The sequence below is a fragment of the Octopus bimaculoides genome, chromosome 24 (genome assembly GCF_046866305.1).
Source record: "Octopus bimaculoides isolate indiv1 chromosome 24, ASM4686630v1, whole genome shotgun sequence".
Classification (NCBI taxonomy): Eukaryota; Metazoa; Mollusca; class Cephalopoda; order Octopoda; family Octopodidae; genus Octopus; species Octopus bimaculoides.
Window position 1 is genome coordinate 32,842,374 of NC_142951.1, and position 20,000 is coordinate 32,862,373.

At 37.2% G+C, this 20,000-nt stretch overlaps 1 protein-coding gene across 11 annotated transcripts in view; it reads right to left on the bottom strand.

Annotated features, from left to right (window-relative positions):
* The window catches only part of LOC106880682 (protein numb-like), a 182,233-nt gene that overhangs the window by 94,431 nt on the left and 67,802 nt on the right, over nucleotides 1-20,000 (bottom strand). For all 11 annotated transcript variants that reach the window (XM_089341181.1, XM_089341177.1, XM_089341173.1 and 8 more), the window contains exon 2: nucleotides 12,079-12,226. In XM_089341181.1, coding sequence (XP_089197307.1) covers nucleotides 12,079-12,226 — 148 coding nt within the window. The remainder of the gene's footprint in view (nucleotides 1-12,078; nucleotides 12,227-20,000) is intronic.

Genomic DNA, 20,000 nt, shown 5'->3' on the forward strand with positions numbered 1-20,000 from the left:
TCTCTCTTGCATCCATCAAAGAAGAATAGAACAGTAAAACACTTGGAGGAAATAACAGATTCTGTGAAACCTGGATAACAGCATCAGGAATTGGAAAGCAAGGGGAACTCTAAGAAGTTGAAGAATTTGAAGTGCACACACAAACACACACACACACACACACATAACACATGCACACAGAGAAAAGGAGGAGAATCAGAGAACCTGTTTTTTTCTTTTTTTAATAGGGATCTATTTTTGCTCATAGATACGAAAAGCAACTTTCAAACTGCTTAATTCTCTGATGAATATTTGCCGAAATGAAAAATATGAAACCTAATAAACTTACAAAGCATCTCAATAGCAGACATGTTTCCTGTGCTGGCAAATCTTTTGGTTTCGCAGAGAGATTACCGAAACCTTTGGAATTTCAAAGAAACAATCTTTTGAAAAACATACGCTTGTTCGGGGGAAAAAAATTTGTAAGAACGTACGACAAAGCCTTGTACTTAATTACGAAAACTAAGGAACTGTAAACAATTTGCAAAGAACTGGAGTAGCCAACAGCAAGACAGAACCAATGTAAAAGAATTGCAGAAATTAGTAATAACCAACCAATTTGAGCAGATTATTAACCCTTTTGATAACAATTCTGCCTGAGACCATTCCTGGTTCTGTGATATAAATCACATGATTTCAAACAATCAAAATGAAAACCTTCCATCAAAATTTCATGTTAATTCATGTTCCAAATACCAGCTTCATCATTTATTTGTTTTTATCTTTTATCTTTTACTTGTTTGTTTCAGTCATTGGACTGTGGCCATGCTGGGGCACCACCATGATTCACCCCAGTACTTAAGCTGACCGTTTTTTTTTTTTTTTTAAGTCTGGTACTTATTTTGTCAACCTCTTTTGCTGAACTGCTAGGTTACAGGGGTATAATGAAATGCTGGTTGTCAAGTGGTGGTGGACACACACACACAAACACACACATACATATATTGTTTATTCACACACACAGTTTGAAAAAACAGAGGTGCAAATATTTTCTACCAGAGACAGACAATATCAAATGAGATTAGTTCCATCACTCATATATTGTAGCAATGGAACAGGTGAAGCAGCCTTCTTTGAAGGTTCCAAGAGCATTTGCAGAGCTGTCATGTAATTCGAGTGTCAAACATGAAATTCCATGAACAAACTGGAGCTTTGCTCTCTTTCATTCTTTTTTTTTTTTTTTTTTTTGCTTGGCTGAATGTGAAATTAGAATTTTCCAATGCCAACAGAATTAGGAATGACAGGTCTTCTGCCATTTCCTTCTTCCTATTTCTGTGAATTTGAATTTCCACTTTTAAGTGCAATAAAGACAAAATACTGCTCGACTGTTCGTTTGTAGAAATTCTCTTGAACCTCTCATTACCATATTTCTGTTAAAACACACACTGCCTCTGTTTAAATAAACTTCAAAAAATAATTAAAAAATCAGAGAAATAACATTGCCATAATGCTTTTAGAACGCAAATTAACACAAAATTTTGATGGATGGTTTTAATTTAGATCACTTTTAAAACCATTTTAAAACCAGGAAACTTGTATCATAGAACCAGAGGTGATCTCAGATAGGTTGGTATTAAAAGGGTTAAGAATATCACCACTAAATATTAATTCACAGTTAGATGTATTATGTTGAAACCAACTAATAATCTTGTATTTTTTTTTTTTTAGCTATGAGTAAAGTTTTGTGTGACTCCATCTTGTAGTTACATAATTCTCGTTAAGGTTATTCTCTATCGAAATTATAGCCAACACTAATTTGTTAAAACGTTTTGCCTGTTGTTGAAAGGGTTGTTATTATTATTATTATTATTGTCATCGTCATGTCTAATCTATTATCTAAAATTTTCATCTCTCCAGTCTTACCAATCTGAAATCTCTTGACCTCTTGTCTGGTCATGGGGAGATATTATTTCGTTTGGAGACAAGGGAGGGTTGGCAACAGGAAGGGTATCCAGCTGTAGAGAAACAACAAATTCTGTCTGACCCATAAGAACATGGAAAAGTGAATGTGATGGTGATCATGATGGATATGATAACGATGATGATGATATTGTATACAATTGTGCAAGGCTGGAAGAGCATCACAACTGAAGAAAATTTACAAAACGACGATGATAGAAGGCGATGATGAAAATTGGGAACAGGAAGATGGAATATATATATGTCTGCAGGTACTGAGGAAAAAATGGGAGATGCTAAATATTGAAGTGTTGGGTACAATGTCTAATTTTTACCTCAGTGAAAATAAAAATGAAAATAAAAGATGTCTTGGTTGTGATGGTTGTAATCAGTGTATAATGACAGACTGAGAGAGGGAGAGAGAGCAAGGGTGGGGAGATGGGCACAGACTGAGCGGGGGGGAGACAGAGAGATAGGTAGAGAGAGAAAGAGAGGGAGAGAGACTGAGAGAAAGACAGAGAAAGAGAGAAGGACAGATTGAGAGAGAGAGGGAGAGAGACAGACAGAGAAAAAGAGAGAGGACGTTTTTGTCAGGTTATTTTAAGAGAACATGCAATTAGTGGAGAATGTCTGGAATTTATGCGTACACATGTAGGAGTGTGTGACATATATGCACACATACACACACACACTAACACAATCATAAATATATATTATTAAAGAGACAGAAGGCTTACTTTTAAAACGGGATAAATATACCTGTAGACTGCCAAATCTGTCTGTTCCTACAGGTGTGTAAATGTCTGTGTATGCACGATTATGTACACACACACACACACACACACACACACACACACACACACACACAAACACAAAGAAAATCAAAAATAAAATAACCAGCTGAAATGATAATGCCATTATCATTATACTAATTAATATCATTTACTGGTGCTTAATTTCTTTTTGTTTGTTTTTTGTAATTCGTTAATCTGAGGAGCACAAGAAACTATGTGGTGTTGGGTGGTGGTGTGGGGGGAAAGGGGTGGTGACTTTTCCAGAAGTACAAGGGAAGATGAAGTGGGTGTGAGTGAGTGGCCATTAGCTTGGATTTGAACTTGTGAATATCAGTTCGCAAGAGGACAATTGGGAGAGAAAGTGTCTCAGAAATTCTACATTGGGAGACTATAGGCTGACTATATGTGTGTGTTTGTATGTATATATATATATATATATATATATATATATATAGAGAGAGAGAGAGAGAGAGAGAGAGAGACAGATATAGATAGATAGAGAGAGAGAGAGATATGCAACAAACACACATGTACACAGGTATGTATATGTGTATATAGATATGGCTTCCCAACCACATGATGTCAGGTTCAAGGTTCAATCCCATTGTATTGCACTTTGGCCAAATGTTTTCCACTGTAGTTCCATAATGTTTATGTCTAATCCATGCTCACATGGAGAAAGTGGATGTATGATGACGATGATGATGATGACATCAACAATGGAGAGACTTGCTGTTTAGCCAACAAGCCTGGTTTGGTTTAGCAGCTTCCAATCAAAAGCGTTGAAGGTGTGACCATGTGACCATCCGGTCTCCTTTATTTTTTCTGAAAGTATAGTCTATCAAGAACTACATTATCCTAGACATACACGTTTCCTTTCATTCTGAAGGCAATAACACCTCGTTCTTGTGAGACACGGTTGCTATTTCTAACAAATCAAATGACTTCATAGAGGTCCCACCCTTCCACAACATTTTGTGTTAGCTTGAATGTAAGAGCACCTTCTGCCCTCTGGTGCATCAGTTATACACTGGAAGCTGGTGAAATTAAGTACTTAAGTTTAGAATTTATCGAGAGATGAAAATATTTGATAAGGTGATATATCTTAGATAAAAACAAAGCTTAATGATTGATTAAATGTCAAAATGTTTTAGATGAGTTGCTATTAAGATTATCATTTTTTTCAGGCTATTGACCTCCCCATGTTTACAATATCTGTATCTGCACTGTGTTTCCATTGGTCCAATCTCTGATCATCACCAACAACGCTTTAGCCTAACTACGCCATACAGGTTGTCAAGAAGATGAAAAATGGAAAAAAAAAAAAAAAAAAAAAAAAAGGAAGAAAAGAATGGAAAAGAATCCTCATAACCACCCCATGGCTGTGTAGTTAAGAAGCTCATTTGGCGATCACAGTGTGTTGAGTTCAGTCCCAATGTGCAGCACTGAGAGTAAGTGTCTTCTCTAATAGTCCCATGCTGTGTTTTGCTGATGAGTTCAGAATAACATCGATGCATTCCCAGAGCTGTCTTTGATTAATATTGTTTTCTTGCCTCACCATGTAATTATTTCTGATTAAACTTTAAACATGTTAATGATAAGACTGAAACTGCAAGAATCCAATTCTTATTATTTGGGATATAAATAATAAAAAAAAAAAAAGAAACTATATTCGTTTCTCTATTCTTTGTATGTAAGAAAGAGAATGAAAAAGAAAATCAAAGCATAAAGAAGAAAAGGAAAATGTTGACAAATTCAGAGGAAAAAAAAGAAAGAAAGAAAAGAAGGAAGAAGGAAAGACAGTCCAAGATAATTTTCTCTTAAACGAACAGAACAGTGATGTGTATTTATTTTGTATAAAAGGTTGATTACTGATAGCAAATCAATCCATTGCTGACTGTACAGATCTTATTGATTGAGCAAAATGTGATCAATCAACATCGTTTGTTAACGAACAAGCAAGCTGCGTCAAGGTCCCGGTATTTAATATTGACATTTAGGATCAAGATAATTTCGACAAACATCTCCGAGCAACAATAACTTGGTTGACAAAAGGTAATTCTCAATCTGATAAATCCAGTGTTTTTGTGTATGTACAGTCAGAGGGTGGAGGGAGTGACTATATGTGGAGGGGTGAAGTATAGTGATTGTACATGGAGGATACACTAGAGTGTGACTATGTGGAGGATACAGTGAGGTGTGTGACTGCAATGTAGAGTACGGTGTAGAGTGTGACTGTACGTGGAGGAATATAGTGTAGTGTGCAACTATATGTGGAGGATACAGTGTAGTGTGTGACTGTATGTGGAGAGGTACCATGTGGTATGTGACTATGTGGAGACTACAGTGAAGTGTGACTGTATGTGGGGCTGCAGTGTAATGTGTCATTCTATGCCTAGTCTGCAGTCCAACAGTGGAATGTTGGTGGACAATGTGAGGTGGTGGGCAATACGGGGCCAGCAGGACTTCCGGAATGGCATCCTCAAACAGACAATTACCTTCAATTTTCGTTTTGTAGTGCTGCCCACCTCGGTAATGAGCTGTGTTTCACACAGCTAGCTTCTTGTATGAGTATTACCAGCAAGAGTTAAGAGTAAAACCAAAGACAATCATAGTGTAACGGTCTTGTAAAATCACCATCGCCATTTTATGTCCATTTCCATGCTGGTGTGAATTAGGTTGTCATGGTCACAGTCAGTTATTATTCAGAATTACTGCCCACCTAGACATGTATTTTGAAATGCTTAGTTTTAGAATGGTGGCAGCTGATGAAGGAAATGTTCTCTATGCGGCCTGTGTGTTTTCTGTATTCCATTTATCATTTTGTCCACGTTTTTTTGCTACGTCCTGTACCCAGATATGCATCTATATATACATGTAGATGTAGGTATGTACATACATGTATGTATATACGCATATACTCATATATTATTTGTATTATATATATGTATACATGTATATATATTTTGTGTATCAAATCGAAGCTGTTATATTTAATTTGTTTATCTGCATAATTGTCTCCCTATCAGCTCACTTGGATTCCCCTTATAGCTGATCTTTACCCAGCAGAATTGGTCCCTAATAAAGACATCAGAGTCTAAGGTTGAATCATTTGAGCACTAGTAACTGTTTTCCATGCCGAGAACCTCCAGATCTGATCTGTTGACTCTGTGCGCGAGTGTGTGTGTGTGTGTGTGTGTGTGTGATCATGGTAAGGATATCTTTGATGACAATTTTGTTCTGTCAAGATACACCTAGGTGAAAGCAGCATGAAGGAAGGATACATTGGAATAATGTAGTCCTACATACACAATGCGGAGAGAGAGAGAGAGAGAGAGAGAGAGAGAAAAAGGACAGGATGGTTAGGGTTGGAAATGTCTTTAATCATAATGCCTGACCAGTCAGACAAGATCTGGGACTAAATAACAAAAATACAAAAAAAAAAAAAATCAAAAAACAAGCAGCCACTGGATTCTATTTTCTTAAAGTGTCTATTTCTTACAGAGAAAAATTATTTCTAAATTTATTTTCTAACTCATAAGGGAGGGGTTGTGTTTGTGTGTGTATGTGTGTGTATGTTTGTTTTTTGGTTTAAATAAATATTTTGACATTTCAATAAATTACTGGAGGAGTCTCATTTATAACTTGATGCCTCTTACCATGCCAGACACCACTCTCGACCAAGAAGTAGTCATTTTACATACACACATATACATGCGCGCAAGTGCACACATACACACAGGCGCATGTGCCCACACATTACAACTCCATAAGTCTCGCAGTGGGGTTACGAGTAAATATATACACAGAAGTCAAAGATGAGATGTTTAACAAACATGTATTTAATCTTGCTGTGAAAATATATAACTCATGAATAAACTACACACACACACACACACGTGTGTGTGTGTGTGTGTGTGTGTAGTGCTTTATTTGTTTTAGTCATTTGATTGTGGCCATGCTGGAGCACTGCCTCAAAGGGTGTTAGTCAAAGAAATTGCCCCCAGGACTTATTCTTTCTAAGGCTACTACGTATTCTATCAGTCCCTTTTGCCAAACTGCTAAGTTACAGGGACATAAACACACCAGCATCGGTTGGCAAACGATGGCGGGAAAACAAACATATACACACATATACATACACACACACACACACACACGATGAGCTTCTTCCAGTTTCCGTCTACCAAATCAACTTACAAGGCTTTGGTCGACCTGAGGCTATGGTAGAAGACACTTGCCCAAGGTGCCACATAGTGGGACTGAACCTGGAGCCATGGGGTTGGGAAGCAAGCTTCTTACCACACAGCCACATGTTTGGAGATATATATATATATATACGTTTTCTACAGAAGTCATAAAGTTACTGAAGAGCAGAAGTTACATACATTGTGTATGTGTGTGGTAAGAAGTCTACTTCCCAACCATCTGGTTCCGGGTTCAGTCCCACTGCATGGCACCTTAAGCAAGTGTCTTTTACTATAGCCTCGGGCCAACCAAAGCCTTATGATGTGAAGGAAATGAACAGACTAACAAATATATTGGTATAGAAATCTTTTTTCTTTTGCCCTTGTTTACAATTGTGTGTGTGTATATGTATATATATATATATATATATATATATATATATATATATATATATATATATATATATATATATATATATGTTTCAAATTTGTATGTTTAAAAAGATAGAAACTTTCAACACGACCGATCTTTTTAAACATACAAATTTGAAACCTTGGAAATATAAACAATGAGAACGACCCTTAAGGAATCTAATCAATGATCCTTTGGAGTGAAGTCTTATGCTATATTGGTAACGATTACAAAATTTACTGGAAAATTATATATATATATATACATATATACTTTCTCTCTCTCACACACACACATGCATACACAAATCTATAGATGTCTATGACACCAATTCTAATTTTAGCTGTGCCTAACTGGTGAAGAAGTAAACGAATATAGATCAACATTATCATTACTGTAATTAGAGATATTTGGCATACTTTTCTAAATTTTTCCAGGCACTTCCCCCAACACATTCTCACAGTACACACACACATCTAAACACACTTGTAAATCATACACATGCAACGTATATTATTATTATATAATCAAACAACAGAGAGACACACATAAGTACATATATATATATCCCCAAAGAAAGTTTACAAAGAAGGGGAAGTAGGATCCAGGGCACAAGTTTGGGAGATAATTAAGATGAATCTGATTGTTTGCTTCCAGTTATATGACCATCACTGCTGGCAAGTTATCAAGGAAACTTTTATCGACTTTCTCTGTTAGTACGTGAGGTTTAAATAGGAAAGAAGATATAGCAATACATACTACATTCTGTCATGGCATAAATTTAGATAAAAAAAAAAACTAAATAAATAAATGCTAATTTAACGCTGTAGTATAAATGCCAGTTAAATATCAGAGAGAAATAACAGCGAGAGACAATGAAATAAATAATGTAATGTAAAATTTTATAATGAAATATTAAAAAGGAGAAAGGAAAGAGGCAGAAAGATGGTAGTCTGATAGGAGGAGAGAGAGAGAGGGCAGAGGAAAGGGAGCCATAAATGGTTTGGCTGATGAGGTGTATGTATTGTTATCTTGTTATCATTAGATGGAGAGCGGTTTCATAGTTTCATTCCTTCATCGTCAGTGCAGAGCGGAGCAGAGTTAAGCTGAGCTGAGTTCCACCGTATTGTGCATGCTTATATCATAGCCATTGCATATGATATCCATCTATGATATCCATCTATGATATCCACACACACACACACACTCCCTACTTCATCATCGTCGTCGTTTAACGTCCGCTTGTAGGGTTGCCGGGTTAGTTGCTGATGACCTAACCATGCAACAGGTTGTATTAGGTAACACGTTACCAGCAGCACAAGAGCAATCTGATGTGTGTGTGAGAGAGAGAGAGAGTAAAGCAGAGAGTGAGACAGAAAGCAAGAGAATGTGTGTTTCAGTGTGTCTTCACACTAACACCATTTGAATAAAAAAAAAACAGTGATGCTTGTGTATGCCTCCTGTAAACAATGCATTCCAGAGGTCTTCGGATTTGGTGTGTGAAGACGAGCAGGATAAAAATGTCTCCCTTAAAAAAAACAAGTCAAACATCCAACCGTCAAACACTTCTTCAACAAGCCTCTTTCAACCCATGGCAATATGGGAAAAGCCAATGCAGAAGTGATGACGATGATGATGACGACGGTGACAATGATGATGACTCTCACAAGATACAAATCTAATTTTTTTAAGGAGTAGATTGTATGGAGAAATCAAATTTATCTGCTGGTCGCTATTTTATCAATCTTGAATGAGATGAAAAGCAAAACTAAATTGCCTCTTTGCACTATTGGAATTTTAATCTGTATACACAGAACCGAGACTAAATACTAGACAACGGTCTTGTTCTGCTGGCCACCATTGTTTAGTAACAAGCAACATATCAGTACATAGAATCTGATTGGTTTGCTTTCAATAATATATATAGGAAGTTACTTCCTGTTGGTTTCAATTACTTTGTTACAAAGATGTTTTGCAATAATAATAATAATAATAATAATAATAATAATAATAATGATAATAATAATAATCTTTATTGTAAGTTGTTAGAGATGAACAAAGAGTATAGACACAAAGGCAGAGCTCCAGTATGGCATCACGAAAACACACACATACATGAAAGTGGGGGGTGGATATCATATAATAATAATAATAATAATAATAATAATAATAATATAACCACCACCTAATTATATCTAAACTCATTATATAATATAATTATAATCTAAATGTCATTAGTATAATTGTTATTTTATCTAATTAAATATGTGTGTTTGTGCATATATTAATTCCATGATATAATTATATTATTATAATTATATTTTTTCAATCAGCCAGAAGCAGGGTCAATTTTATAGGTGGAAGGGAGTGGGTCATTTCAATCGATTGAAACTGACCGCCAAGCCCCCACACTTACACCACCCCCACCCCTACTTATAGCAACACTAGAATCTTACTTATGCTTTATTTGTATTGATTTTGGTCAACTTTGCTTCTCATCATCGTAGGCATGGATTTCAAACATACCAAGAATATAATGGGGCCAATTTAATACTATGTACATCTCCCCACCAAAGACCTACAATGATGATGATGATGATGATAATAATAATAATAATAATAATAATAATAATAATAATAATAATAATAAATGCCATGATGCAGTACCAGGCAGTGGCTCTCATGGCTTCTGATCTTAACTGATTGGAAGTGTTATGTACATTGTTTTGTCTTGGTATAAAAGATGGGCTACAGCAAATATTCTGCTCAATATCAGATATTATCTCAAAAGATTATCTCAAAAGATGAGCTCCTCAAGAAACAGGTAAATCAAGTTAAAACAACACCACACAAAAGGTCTTGGGGAAGTCTGAAAGGCATCGAGGTGGCGGAGGCAGCAGCAGCAGCAGGGGTGTGGGGTGTGGAGGGTAACTGGTTGATGATGCTGGAAGTGGGGCAACAGTGTTGCCACATCTCCAAAGGAAGCACATATAATGCTACGTAATATGCCGTACTCCTCAAGGTTGAAAGGTTATTTTTAGATAAGGAACGGATGTTTCCGAATAAACCATTTCATTGATGAGCGAGTAGATGCAGCAGGCCACGAGTAATGTTGGAATTGAAATTTTCTGGTTCAGTACAGACTTCCAGAAGTCAAATCCCACCTTCTTGGATTCATTAAGCTGCCATCCTTTCTTTCTTTCTTTCTTCTTCCCATACCTCCCCCCTTCAAATCCCTCAGCACCTTATTTAGGTGAGAGATGGATATCTCACTTTTGAGATAAGGAAAATAATAAAGAAAAAAATATATAGGGAATCAGTTTGTTGCCCTTATAAAAAAATATACACACACACATATATATATATATTTCACTCCCTCTATATATCCATCCATTCATCTATCTACATTTATCAAGCCCCACGTGTGCGTGTGTGTATATCTATATATACAGACACACACACACACACATATATATATACACACTGTAGTGTGAAGAAATGGGGATAGGAACAGAGGGACACCCTGTGGTATTTTCTTTATAGGATTCACTGCTGTATGTGTGTACATATACGTGTGTGTATATATGTATGTCTATATATATATATATATATGTGTGTATATATGTATATATATATGTATATATATTTATATATATATATATGTATGTATATATATTTATATATATGTATGTATATATATATATTTATATATATGTATGTATATATAAATATGTATATATATACATATATATATATATATATATATATATATATATACATAATGGGCAAACTATTTGAATTCTCCGTGTGACAATTTCTTTTTATTATTATGATTTGATCTAGAACAATCCAGAGGGAATATATTTCCCAACATCTTTCCAAACCCACAGGTCTCCGACCTGTAACTAGTTTGCTAAGTGCCAACACGCGAAACTCTCAAACCTCGAGTCACTCTGTTACTTCTGCTAAATATCAATAATCTATATACATATATATTATATGTGCTAAATCTCAGGTTCTTATTTGTTAGTTGCTGTATAGCTTTAAGGATAACAACAGAATATTAAGCAAGGGGCAAGGCAAAGGGGAGGAGGGGACTTAACAGTCAAATCAAATTTATTTTAGATCTAGCTTTGACTAGGCCCTAATGGTTTATTCAACCCTGCCCCAACTTTTATGGTGGGGGGAGTACATGCTTAATGTAATTTTCTGCTATAATTCACGATAGAGTGAAGTATAATTCTTGATAGGATCCACTGTAATTCCTTTTAGGGTTCACTATAATTTATCATAAGGTCCACTATAGTTTCTAAAAGGGCCCAATATAAAACAGGGATTAGAATTATCTATGATACAATAAGTTACTGTTTCGTGCAACATAACCCTTTTGTTTTTTTCTCTTTTTTTTTTTTTATAGGGCAATGATTAGAAATGATAGCTATGCAAAATAGTTTGGTGGAGAGAGAGAGAGAGAGCGAGGAGAAAAAAGGAGGAAAAGTAGACACAATGAATAGATGTGCGTGTGTGTGTGTGTGTGTGTGTGTGTGTATATACATAGATGAGAGAGTGTGAGAGAGGAGGACATGGAGAAAGAAAAAAGTGACAAGGAAAGCTAACAGAGAGAGAGAGAGTTAAAAGCATGAGAACTGGTACAGGAATGAGAGCAAAAAGGTAGATGGAGAGACGAACAAGATGGAAAATGTATACTTTAGAAAGAAAAGAGAAAGGCTGTGAAGACAGTTCTTACCTTCACTTGAAAACTACATGTCCCTTCCCGAACTTTACGTTCGTCCTCAAGCCATTGATGAGGTTTAGAACACTCAGGGACATGATCTTTTTTCTTGCGGAAGCTTAAGCTTCGCTTAAGTTTCTCCATTTTCATTTGGCTAGTCCACCTGCAAAGAAGACAAACAGAAAGATGACTTAATACATACATATGAACCAATTTGTAACATATTTATATAACATAGTGAAGAGAGAACAAAGATATACAAATATATAACAAAGCAGGAAAGTCTGAAAGAATCAAGGGTGAAAGTTCAAAGTGATTTAGCATAAACAGGGTAGAAGAGAATCTGAGATGTCCTATGTGTTGAGTTAAGCTAGTTGGATAAGTAAAATCCGTGGGATCACTGGTGAAAACCTTGCAAGTGATGGATAGGAAAGTGCTGTTACTTTACAGCTGTTTCTGGATACTCTGTTCAACTACCTCTTCTCTCATATATATATATATATATATATATATATATATATACAGAAATATGCACACAGGCAAGGCTGTGTTGGGGTAAGAAGCTTGCTTCCCAACCACATGGTTTGGGGTTTGGTCCCACTGTGCACCACCATGGGCAAGTGCCTTCTACTATCGCCTCAGGCCGATCAAACCTAGCAGCTCAGCAAAAGAGACTGATAGAATAAGTACCACGCTTTAAAAAAAAAAAGGTACTGGGGTTGCTTCATTTGACTGAAAGAAAAGATTCCTCAAGGTGGTGCCCCAGTATGGTCGCAGTCTTATGACTGGAACAAGTAAAAGATGGAAGAGCAAAAGACCAGAGATGCAAAGCAAGTTGATTTCTCCCCCCACTTTTGAATCTTTATACGAAGGAAACATTTCATGATAAGGGGATCCATGTCACAGGGAGAAAGGATTAGGAATGATGGTCACCAGATGCGGCGGGGGGGGGGGAGTAGTGCAGGTGCACAGAAAACCAGACTCAGTACAGGTGAGAATGAGAAGACAGAGAGAGAGAGAGAAAAGTGTGTGGGTGCAGGGGTGGACGAATGAGTGGAAGTGGTAAGCTACAAGCCAATTCAGATGGTGATAAAAATCCCCTAATATTTCACCCACCACCACCATCCCCACCACCACCCCTACACCTTCACTGCCCCCATATTAAAACAGTTATTTAATAAGATAACACAGTAATGTAAATAATACTAATTTATGATGACATATTCTCTCTCTCCCTCTCTACTTTCTCTATCGCCCACTCTCTATCATTATCTCCCTCTGTCAATCTATCTATCTATCCATCTGGGTATCTAGCTCACTCTCTCTAATCCTCTCCATAACTAATCTCTCCATTTATCAATCTCTCTCTCGCTCTCCCTCCCTATATATATATATATATATATATATATATATATATATATATATGTATATATATCTTAGGCACATTTAGAAAATAATATCCTGTTACAGTTGACTTCATTCAATCAGTCGTTCAGACTCTCCATTAACTTCAAACTAAAGGATCAATAAATCAGGTATGCTACTACCACCAACACCACTACCACTACCACCACCACTACCACCACCACCACCACTGCTGCCACTACGTGACTTTGTAGCCATTACTAGCAAATGGCGGGTGTAGTTAACATACAATCCAGAAAAGAGGCAAGAAGATTACACGTTCACTTTCGGTTTACACGTTTTAGTGGTGGGAAATATTACGAAGAAGAAACCAACCCAACACAACACACAACCCAACACAGTACAGCCGTGCTTTCAAGATGTCCGACGAGCGGCAACCAATTTGGCAAGCATGAATTGTATTTTATGAGGTCAGCAGTAGACCTTTATTAGATTGGTTCTCACCGTAATTATCTCTGACTAGCTTCTGGTTACCTACCGTACTGAACTCTGTGATACCCTATGCATGGCGCATTAGTATCTCGCTGTGGAGTCATGTGCTACGCAAGCCAGTGTCTGTTCGAGACAATTAACTTGCTTAATGCCTTTCATGCTTAATTAACAAAGAATTATTTCTGAATCATATATCCCTTTCCTCGTTAGAGTGTGAAACGTAGCTTTCATATTGGTCGCAGAAAGCATTCAGGCTATTTTCATACTCCAATTCATGTTACCACTTCAGATATTTCAAGTGTATAAAAATTTTTACTTTAAATATCACAGCCAAACATAGGATTTTCAAGAGAAATGCCCAACACGTATTCACAGGTCATCGGAGATCAAAATACTTGGAAATATCCATTTTCAACATTGGCACAAAACCAGAAAATGTGTGTGTGTGTGTGTGTGTGTGGTGAGGTTATAGTTAATGTAATCAACATCATTCTTGGGATTTGAACTCAGAACAAAGAGCCATACCTAAATACTGGAAGGTATTTTGTCCAATGCTTTACAAATTCTGCCACCCCATTTGAGCGTGACCGTTACCAATGTCGCCTTCCTGGCACTTGTGCCAGTGGAACGTGAAAAGACATTCGAGCGAGTTCATTGCCAGTACCGCTGAACTGGCCCTTGTGCAGGTGGCACGTAAAATACACCATTTTGAGCGTGGCCATTGCCAGTACCGCCTGACTGGCCTTCGTGCCGGTGGCACATAAAAGCACCCATTACACTCTCGGAGTGGTTGGCGTTAGGAAGGGCATCCAGCTGTATAAACTCTGCCAAATCAGACTGGAGTCTGGTGTAGCCATCTGGTTCACCAGTCCTCAGTCAAATCGTCCAACCCATGCTAGCATGGAAAGCGGACATTAAACGATGATGATGATGGTATATAAAGGTGCAAGAATTTTCACCTCGATATACACGCTAGAGATTCTGTCCTCCAACCAGTGATTGGGCGCGTGTGTGTATGTGTATGTGTGTATATACATACATACATGCATGACGGGGTGCTGAAAAGTTCCTGGCATGAAGGGCATTGTGAAAGGCCTGGTTGGAGGCTGAACCTTCCAAGTTCTTTTTACAGGTGTGTGTAGATGAGCATGTACATGTGTGTGCCAGTATGTGTGTCTGTATGTGCACTGAGAATAAATGTGCGTGCCTGAGTGTGTGTGTATTGTACTTGCATATGTAAGGGTGAATGTGTGCATGTGAGTGAGAGAGGGAGGGAGAGAGAGGTAGAGAAAAAGATGGAGAGAGAAAGAGGGAGCAAGAAAAACGGAGAGGAGGAGAGTGTGTGTGTGTCTGTGAGTGTATGTGTGTGTGTGTGTGTGTGTCTGTGAGTGTATGTGTGTGTGTGTGTGTGTGTCTGTGTGTGTTGATACAGAATGGTATAAAAGTCACTGATTCAAGCTGATTGTGGTATTTTGATCTGTCAGAGTCACCTTGCTTTCCACCTGATTGACTTCACCTTTTGGTCATCTCCGAGATCAATAAAATAACTATCAATCAGCATAGAGGATCCAATATAATTGATAAAAAAAACCCTTGAAGGTGGTGCCACAGCATAACAGCAGCTCAATGACTGAGACCAGTGAAAGAGCAACACTATAGAATGTTACTACTACTACTGCTACTGCTGCTACTGCTACTATTACAAAATCAAATAAACTTGGATATAACTGTATAATGTGCATGTGGTTCAGTGCATAGCTCTTATCTTTTACTTGCTTCAGTCAAAGGACTGCGGCCATGCTGGGGCACCATCTTGAAAAGGTTTCAGTTGAACAGATAAACCATAGAACATATTTATTAAATCTGGTACTTATTCTATCAGTTTCTGATGAATTGCTAAGTTACAGAGATGTAAACAAATTAACACTGACAGAAACACACACATACACACGACAGGCTTCTACACAGTTTCCATTAACCAAATTCATTCAAAGGCCGGGGACTATAGTAAAAAGCATGTTCAAGGTGCTGTGCAGTGGAACTGAACTCAAAGCCATGTTGTTAGAACATATTTATTAAATCTGGTACTTATTCTATCAGTTTCTGATGAATTGCTAAGTTACAAATATGTAAACAAATTAACACTGACAGAAACACACACATACACACGACAGACTTCCACACAATTTCCATCAACCAAATTCATTCAAAGGCCGGGGACTATAGTAAATAGCATGTTCAAGGTGCTGTGCAGTGGAACTGAACTCAAAGCCATGTTGTTGCAAAATGAGCTTCTTATCTACAGAGCCACCTTTGCAACTGTCTCATTAAAATATATAAAGTTAAATTAAATTGTATATTTATTCAGATTGTTTTGAATTAATCATATACATTATCTTGCAGCTTTGAGACTTTAATGATGTTGCTTTATGTTTAGAACGACATTGTAGGGTCGGTGTGAGAGGTTAGATCTGGCCAGTTTGAACATAACACAGATAGAATATTTGACCAATATATGGCCGGTTTAAATACCAAAGGGTTAAATATGTTTTATTTCTAAATTCATCACAAACAGAAGATAACTGTAATGGAGTTATTCAACTTAAAACCTAAACATGATGTGCAAATCTAGCAGAAAAAAACTAGGTTTCCAATTTAAAGTCAAGTTATATAAAAGCAGAAAATATATCACTGTTGCTGTCAAAATCTATCAAATATCCAGTCGATTGCTGTCTAGAAACTTGTGTTTCCTATCAGATAATAATAATAATAATAATAATGTCAGCAAAAATTTAGATTTCCTTATTTGTTATTTCTGAAAAATAAATTTATCTATTTTTGTTTACATCTATCTTAACTTCAGCTTACTCATACCACGACCATTTCCTTTCTTTCTTTCTTCCTTTCTTTCTATTTTTTTTCTTCTTTTTGTTATATCTTTGGCTGGTCTTAAAATAACTTGAAGTAACACCAGAATTAAAAGTGCTGCTTCAAGTTCCAAAATTGAACAATCTCTAATATTAGAGTTTTACTGACATATTCAGCTAGCGTGACCAATTCATCTAGAGGAGAGAGTCTATGATGATGATGGCCGAGTAACTAAGTCTCTTTTCCAGTTTTGTTAAATCTGAGAGAGAGAGAAAGACAGACAGAGAAGAAAGTTATTAATAGAACAACTGATGAAGGTCTGTATATAACATTTCTCTCTCTCTCTCTCTCTCTCTCTCTCTCTCTCTATATATATATATATATATATATATATATATATACACACAATGATATTTGGACCCTCCCTTTCTTTCTCATCTTGTACTCCACAGAAGAAACGTTAACCCTTTAGTGTTCACATTATTCTGCCATAATTAATGCTTTTTTATCCACATTGTTTTGAACTAATCATACATTATCTCGTAGCTATGACATTTTGATGCGGTAGCTGTTAATTTTTAAAACGATATTGCAGGGTTGGTGTGAGAGACCAGACCTGGCCAGTTTGAACATAGAATAGGCAGAATACTTTTGGCCGGATATGGCCAGTTTAAATGCTAAGGGGTTAAGGCCACCCCACCTGGCAAAGAGGACTGGTCTCCAAGAAGCCTGTGCTGGTGCCACGTTACAGCACTCATGCCAGTGCCACGTAAAAAGCACCCATCGCCCTCTGTAAAGTGGTTGGCGTTAGGAAGGGCATCCAGATGTAGAAACCATGCCAAATCAGACTAGAACTTGGTGCAGCTCTGGTCAAACCATCCAACTCATACCAGTGTATTGGGTAGATTTTTCTCGGGGCACCTACACTAAAGAGGTCAAATAGTTCTTGCTGAGACAGGGCTATAGGGACTCCATAGCTTGACACTTTCTCTACTCGCTTGTAATAATTACTGGGGGTCTGATTTGGTCAACAATCTTTCAAGGCAGTATTTCAGTATAGCTGCAGTTCAATGAACGATACAAATAAAAGAAACGTGTGTGTGTGTATGTGTGTAAACAAAATGCCTGTGCACTTGATTGTGACAAAGTGCCATTGTTATTTAATTACAAATCAAACCAGATTGAATGATCCCGTGATTGAAAATGCCTTAATTATGATAGCTGCACCATCTTTTTTTAATTTAATTTTATTTTATTTTTAATATATCCTACACAGCATTATCCCCTGTACCTTCTTTAAGACACTTAGATGTGGTTTAGGAGAGATTTAACTGCTATTTCTAGCAAGCTGAGTGACTGCAGATAACAGTTCCTTTGTTAGTTTGTGGAGAAGAGTTGCACATACATGCAGAGAAGTGTTGCACACACACATGTGCGCATGTGCATCTGTGTGTGTGCATGCATGTGTTTCTATTTCTTCCTCTGATTCATATTTATTGAAGATCATTAGTATCCACCTACCCGTCCCGATACCTGCACTGGAACCATGGTATGAATTTACAGCTAGTCACTAACTGACAGACACACACAATATGTACACACACATGCACAGACACACACACATACATTGCATGCATACATGCACACAGCTGACTCACAGCTGCACAAAACCAAACAATTTCCCCCCCCCCCACAAGAATCAATAATTAGTACGTATAGAAAACCGGACATAAATCCCAGTTCATAAATTATCATACAGTCCCTATTGTTTAACATAAGGCCCAGCGTCAATAGCAACAGTTGGCAAGCAACGAGCAGCAAACAGCCTATAGAACAGACAAACAGACAGATAGAGGAGGAAGAGGGTAGAGTGATGGCAGAAATATCTTCAAACATGTTATAAACATCTTGAATGAAGACGGTGAGTTAACCAAGAAAAACATGAAGTTTATAGATATGGTTTCGTCTGTCATTGCTAGAATGACTAATGTCTTTAAAAAAAACATTAGTCTTCTTTATGTATCACAGATCTTATGTCTGTCACAACCCTACAGGAGCATTACGTTTGAGCTTATAACTGGTTTCTGTGGTGTATAACTGACAGAGTGCAGTACTCTCTCCCTGGATGGGATGGCAGTCCATTGCAATGTTAACTCACCTCAGCTGTTGCTCCTGATAATTTTCAATAAAATAAAGTGTTTTATTCAAGGACACAATGTGCCTCTCAGTTTGGAAATTGAAAGCACAACCTTATGATTGAGAATCCAGTTTCTTAACCTCCAGACCGTACACCTTCAAACTGTTGCAAACCTTAAACCTGAAACCATATGAATTACCTGTGATGTTCATTATAAACCAGCAGTCATCCCCACCACCACCATCACCACATATGGGTGAATGAAGAATTCTGGAATTTCAGTGCACATAGCGAAATGTTGGTTTCAAATTTTGGCACATGACCAGAAAATTCAGGGGAGGGGTAAATCAATTACACCATTGGCCCCAATGCTCAACTGGTAGTTATTTTACTGACCCCGAAGGGATGAAAGGCAATGTCAAACTCAGAATGTTAAGATGGACAAAGTGCTGCTAAGCATTTTGCCCAGCATGCTAACAATTTTACCAGCTCACTGAGGCAAAGAAGAACCCTAAAAATAACAGTCAGATCTTCTTAAAATCACACATTACCAACTTAAAAGAAAAAAGAAAGAAATAGTGACACACTGGATGATGTAGTCTTAGATACATTATACCCGGAGAAAAAGAAACCCAAAACAAAGAAAGATAATAATGGAATAATCTTAATCTTGGTTTGGTCATATATTTGGTGAATCCGAGTTGATTTGGGACTAAACAAATTTGATGGCTTTTGATAAGGAACCCAGAGAGAAGAATTTTAATCACTTTGAAGAATATGTTTTTTTTAATAGACCTTGAGTGGAGGCGCAATGGCCCAGTGGTTAGGGCAGCGGACTCGCGGTCATAGGATCGCGGTTTCGATTCCCAAACCGGGCATTGTGAGTGTTTATTCAGCGAAAACACCTAAAGCTCCACGAGGCTCCGGCAGAGGATGGTGGCGAACCCTGCTGTACTCTTTCACCACAACTTTCTCTCACTCTACTTCCTGTTTCTGTTGTGCCTGTATTTCAAAGGGTCAGCCTTGTCACACTGTGTCACGCTGAATATCCCCGAGAACTACGTTAAGGGTACAC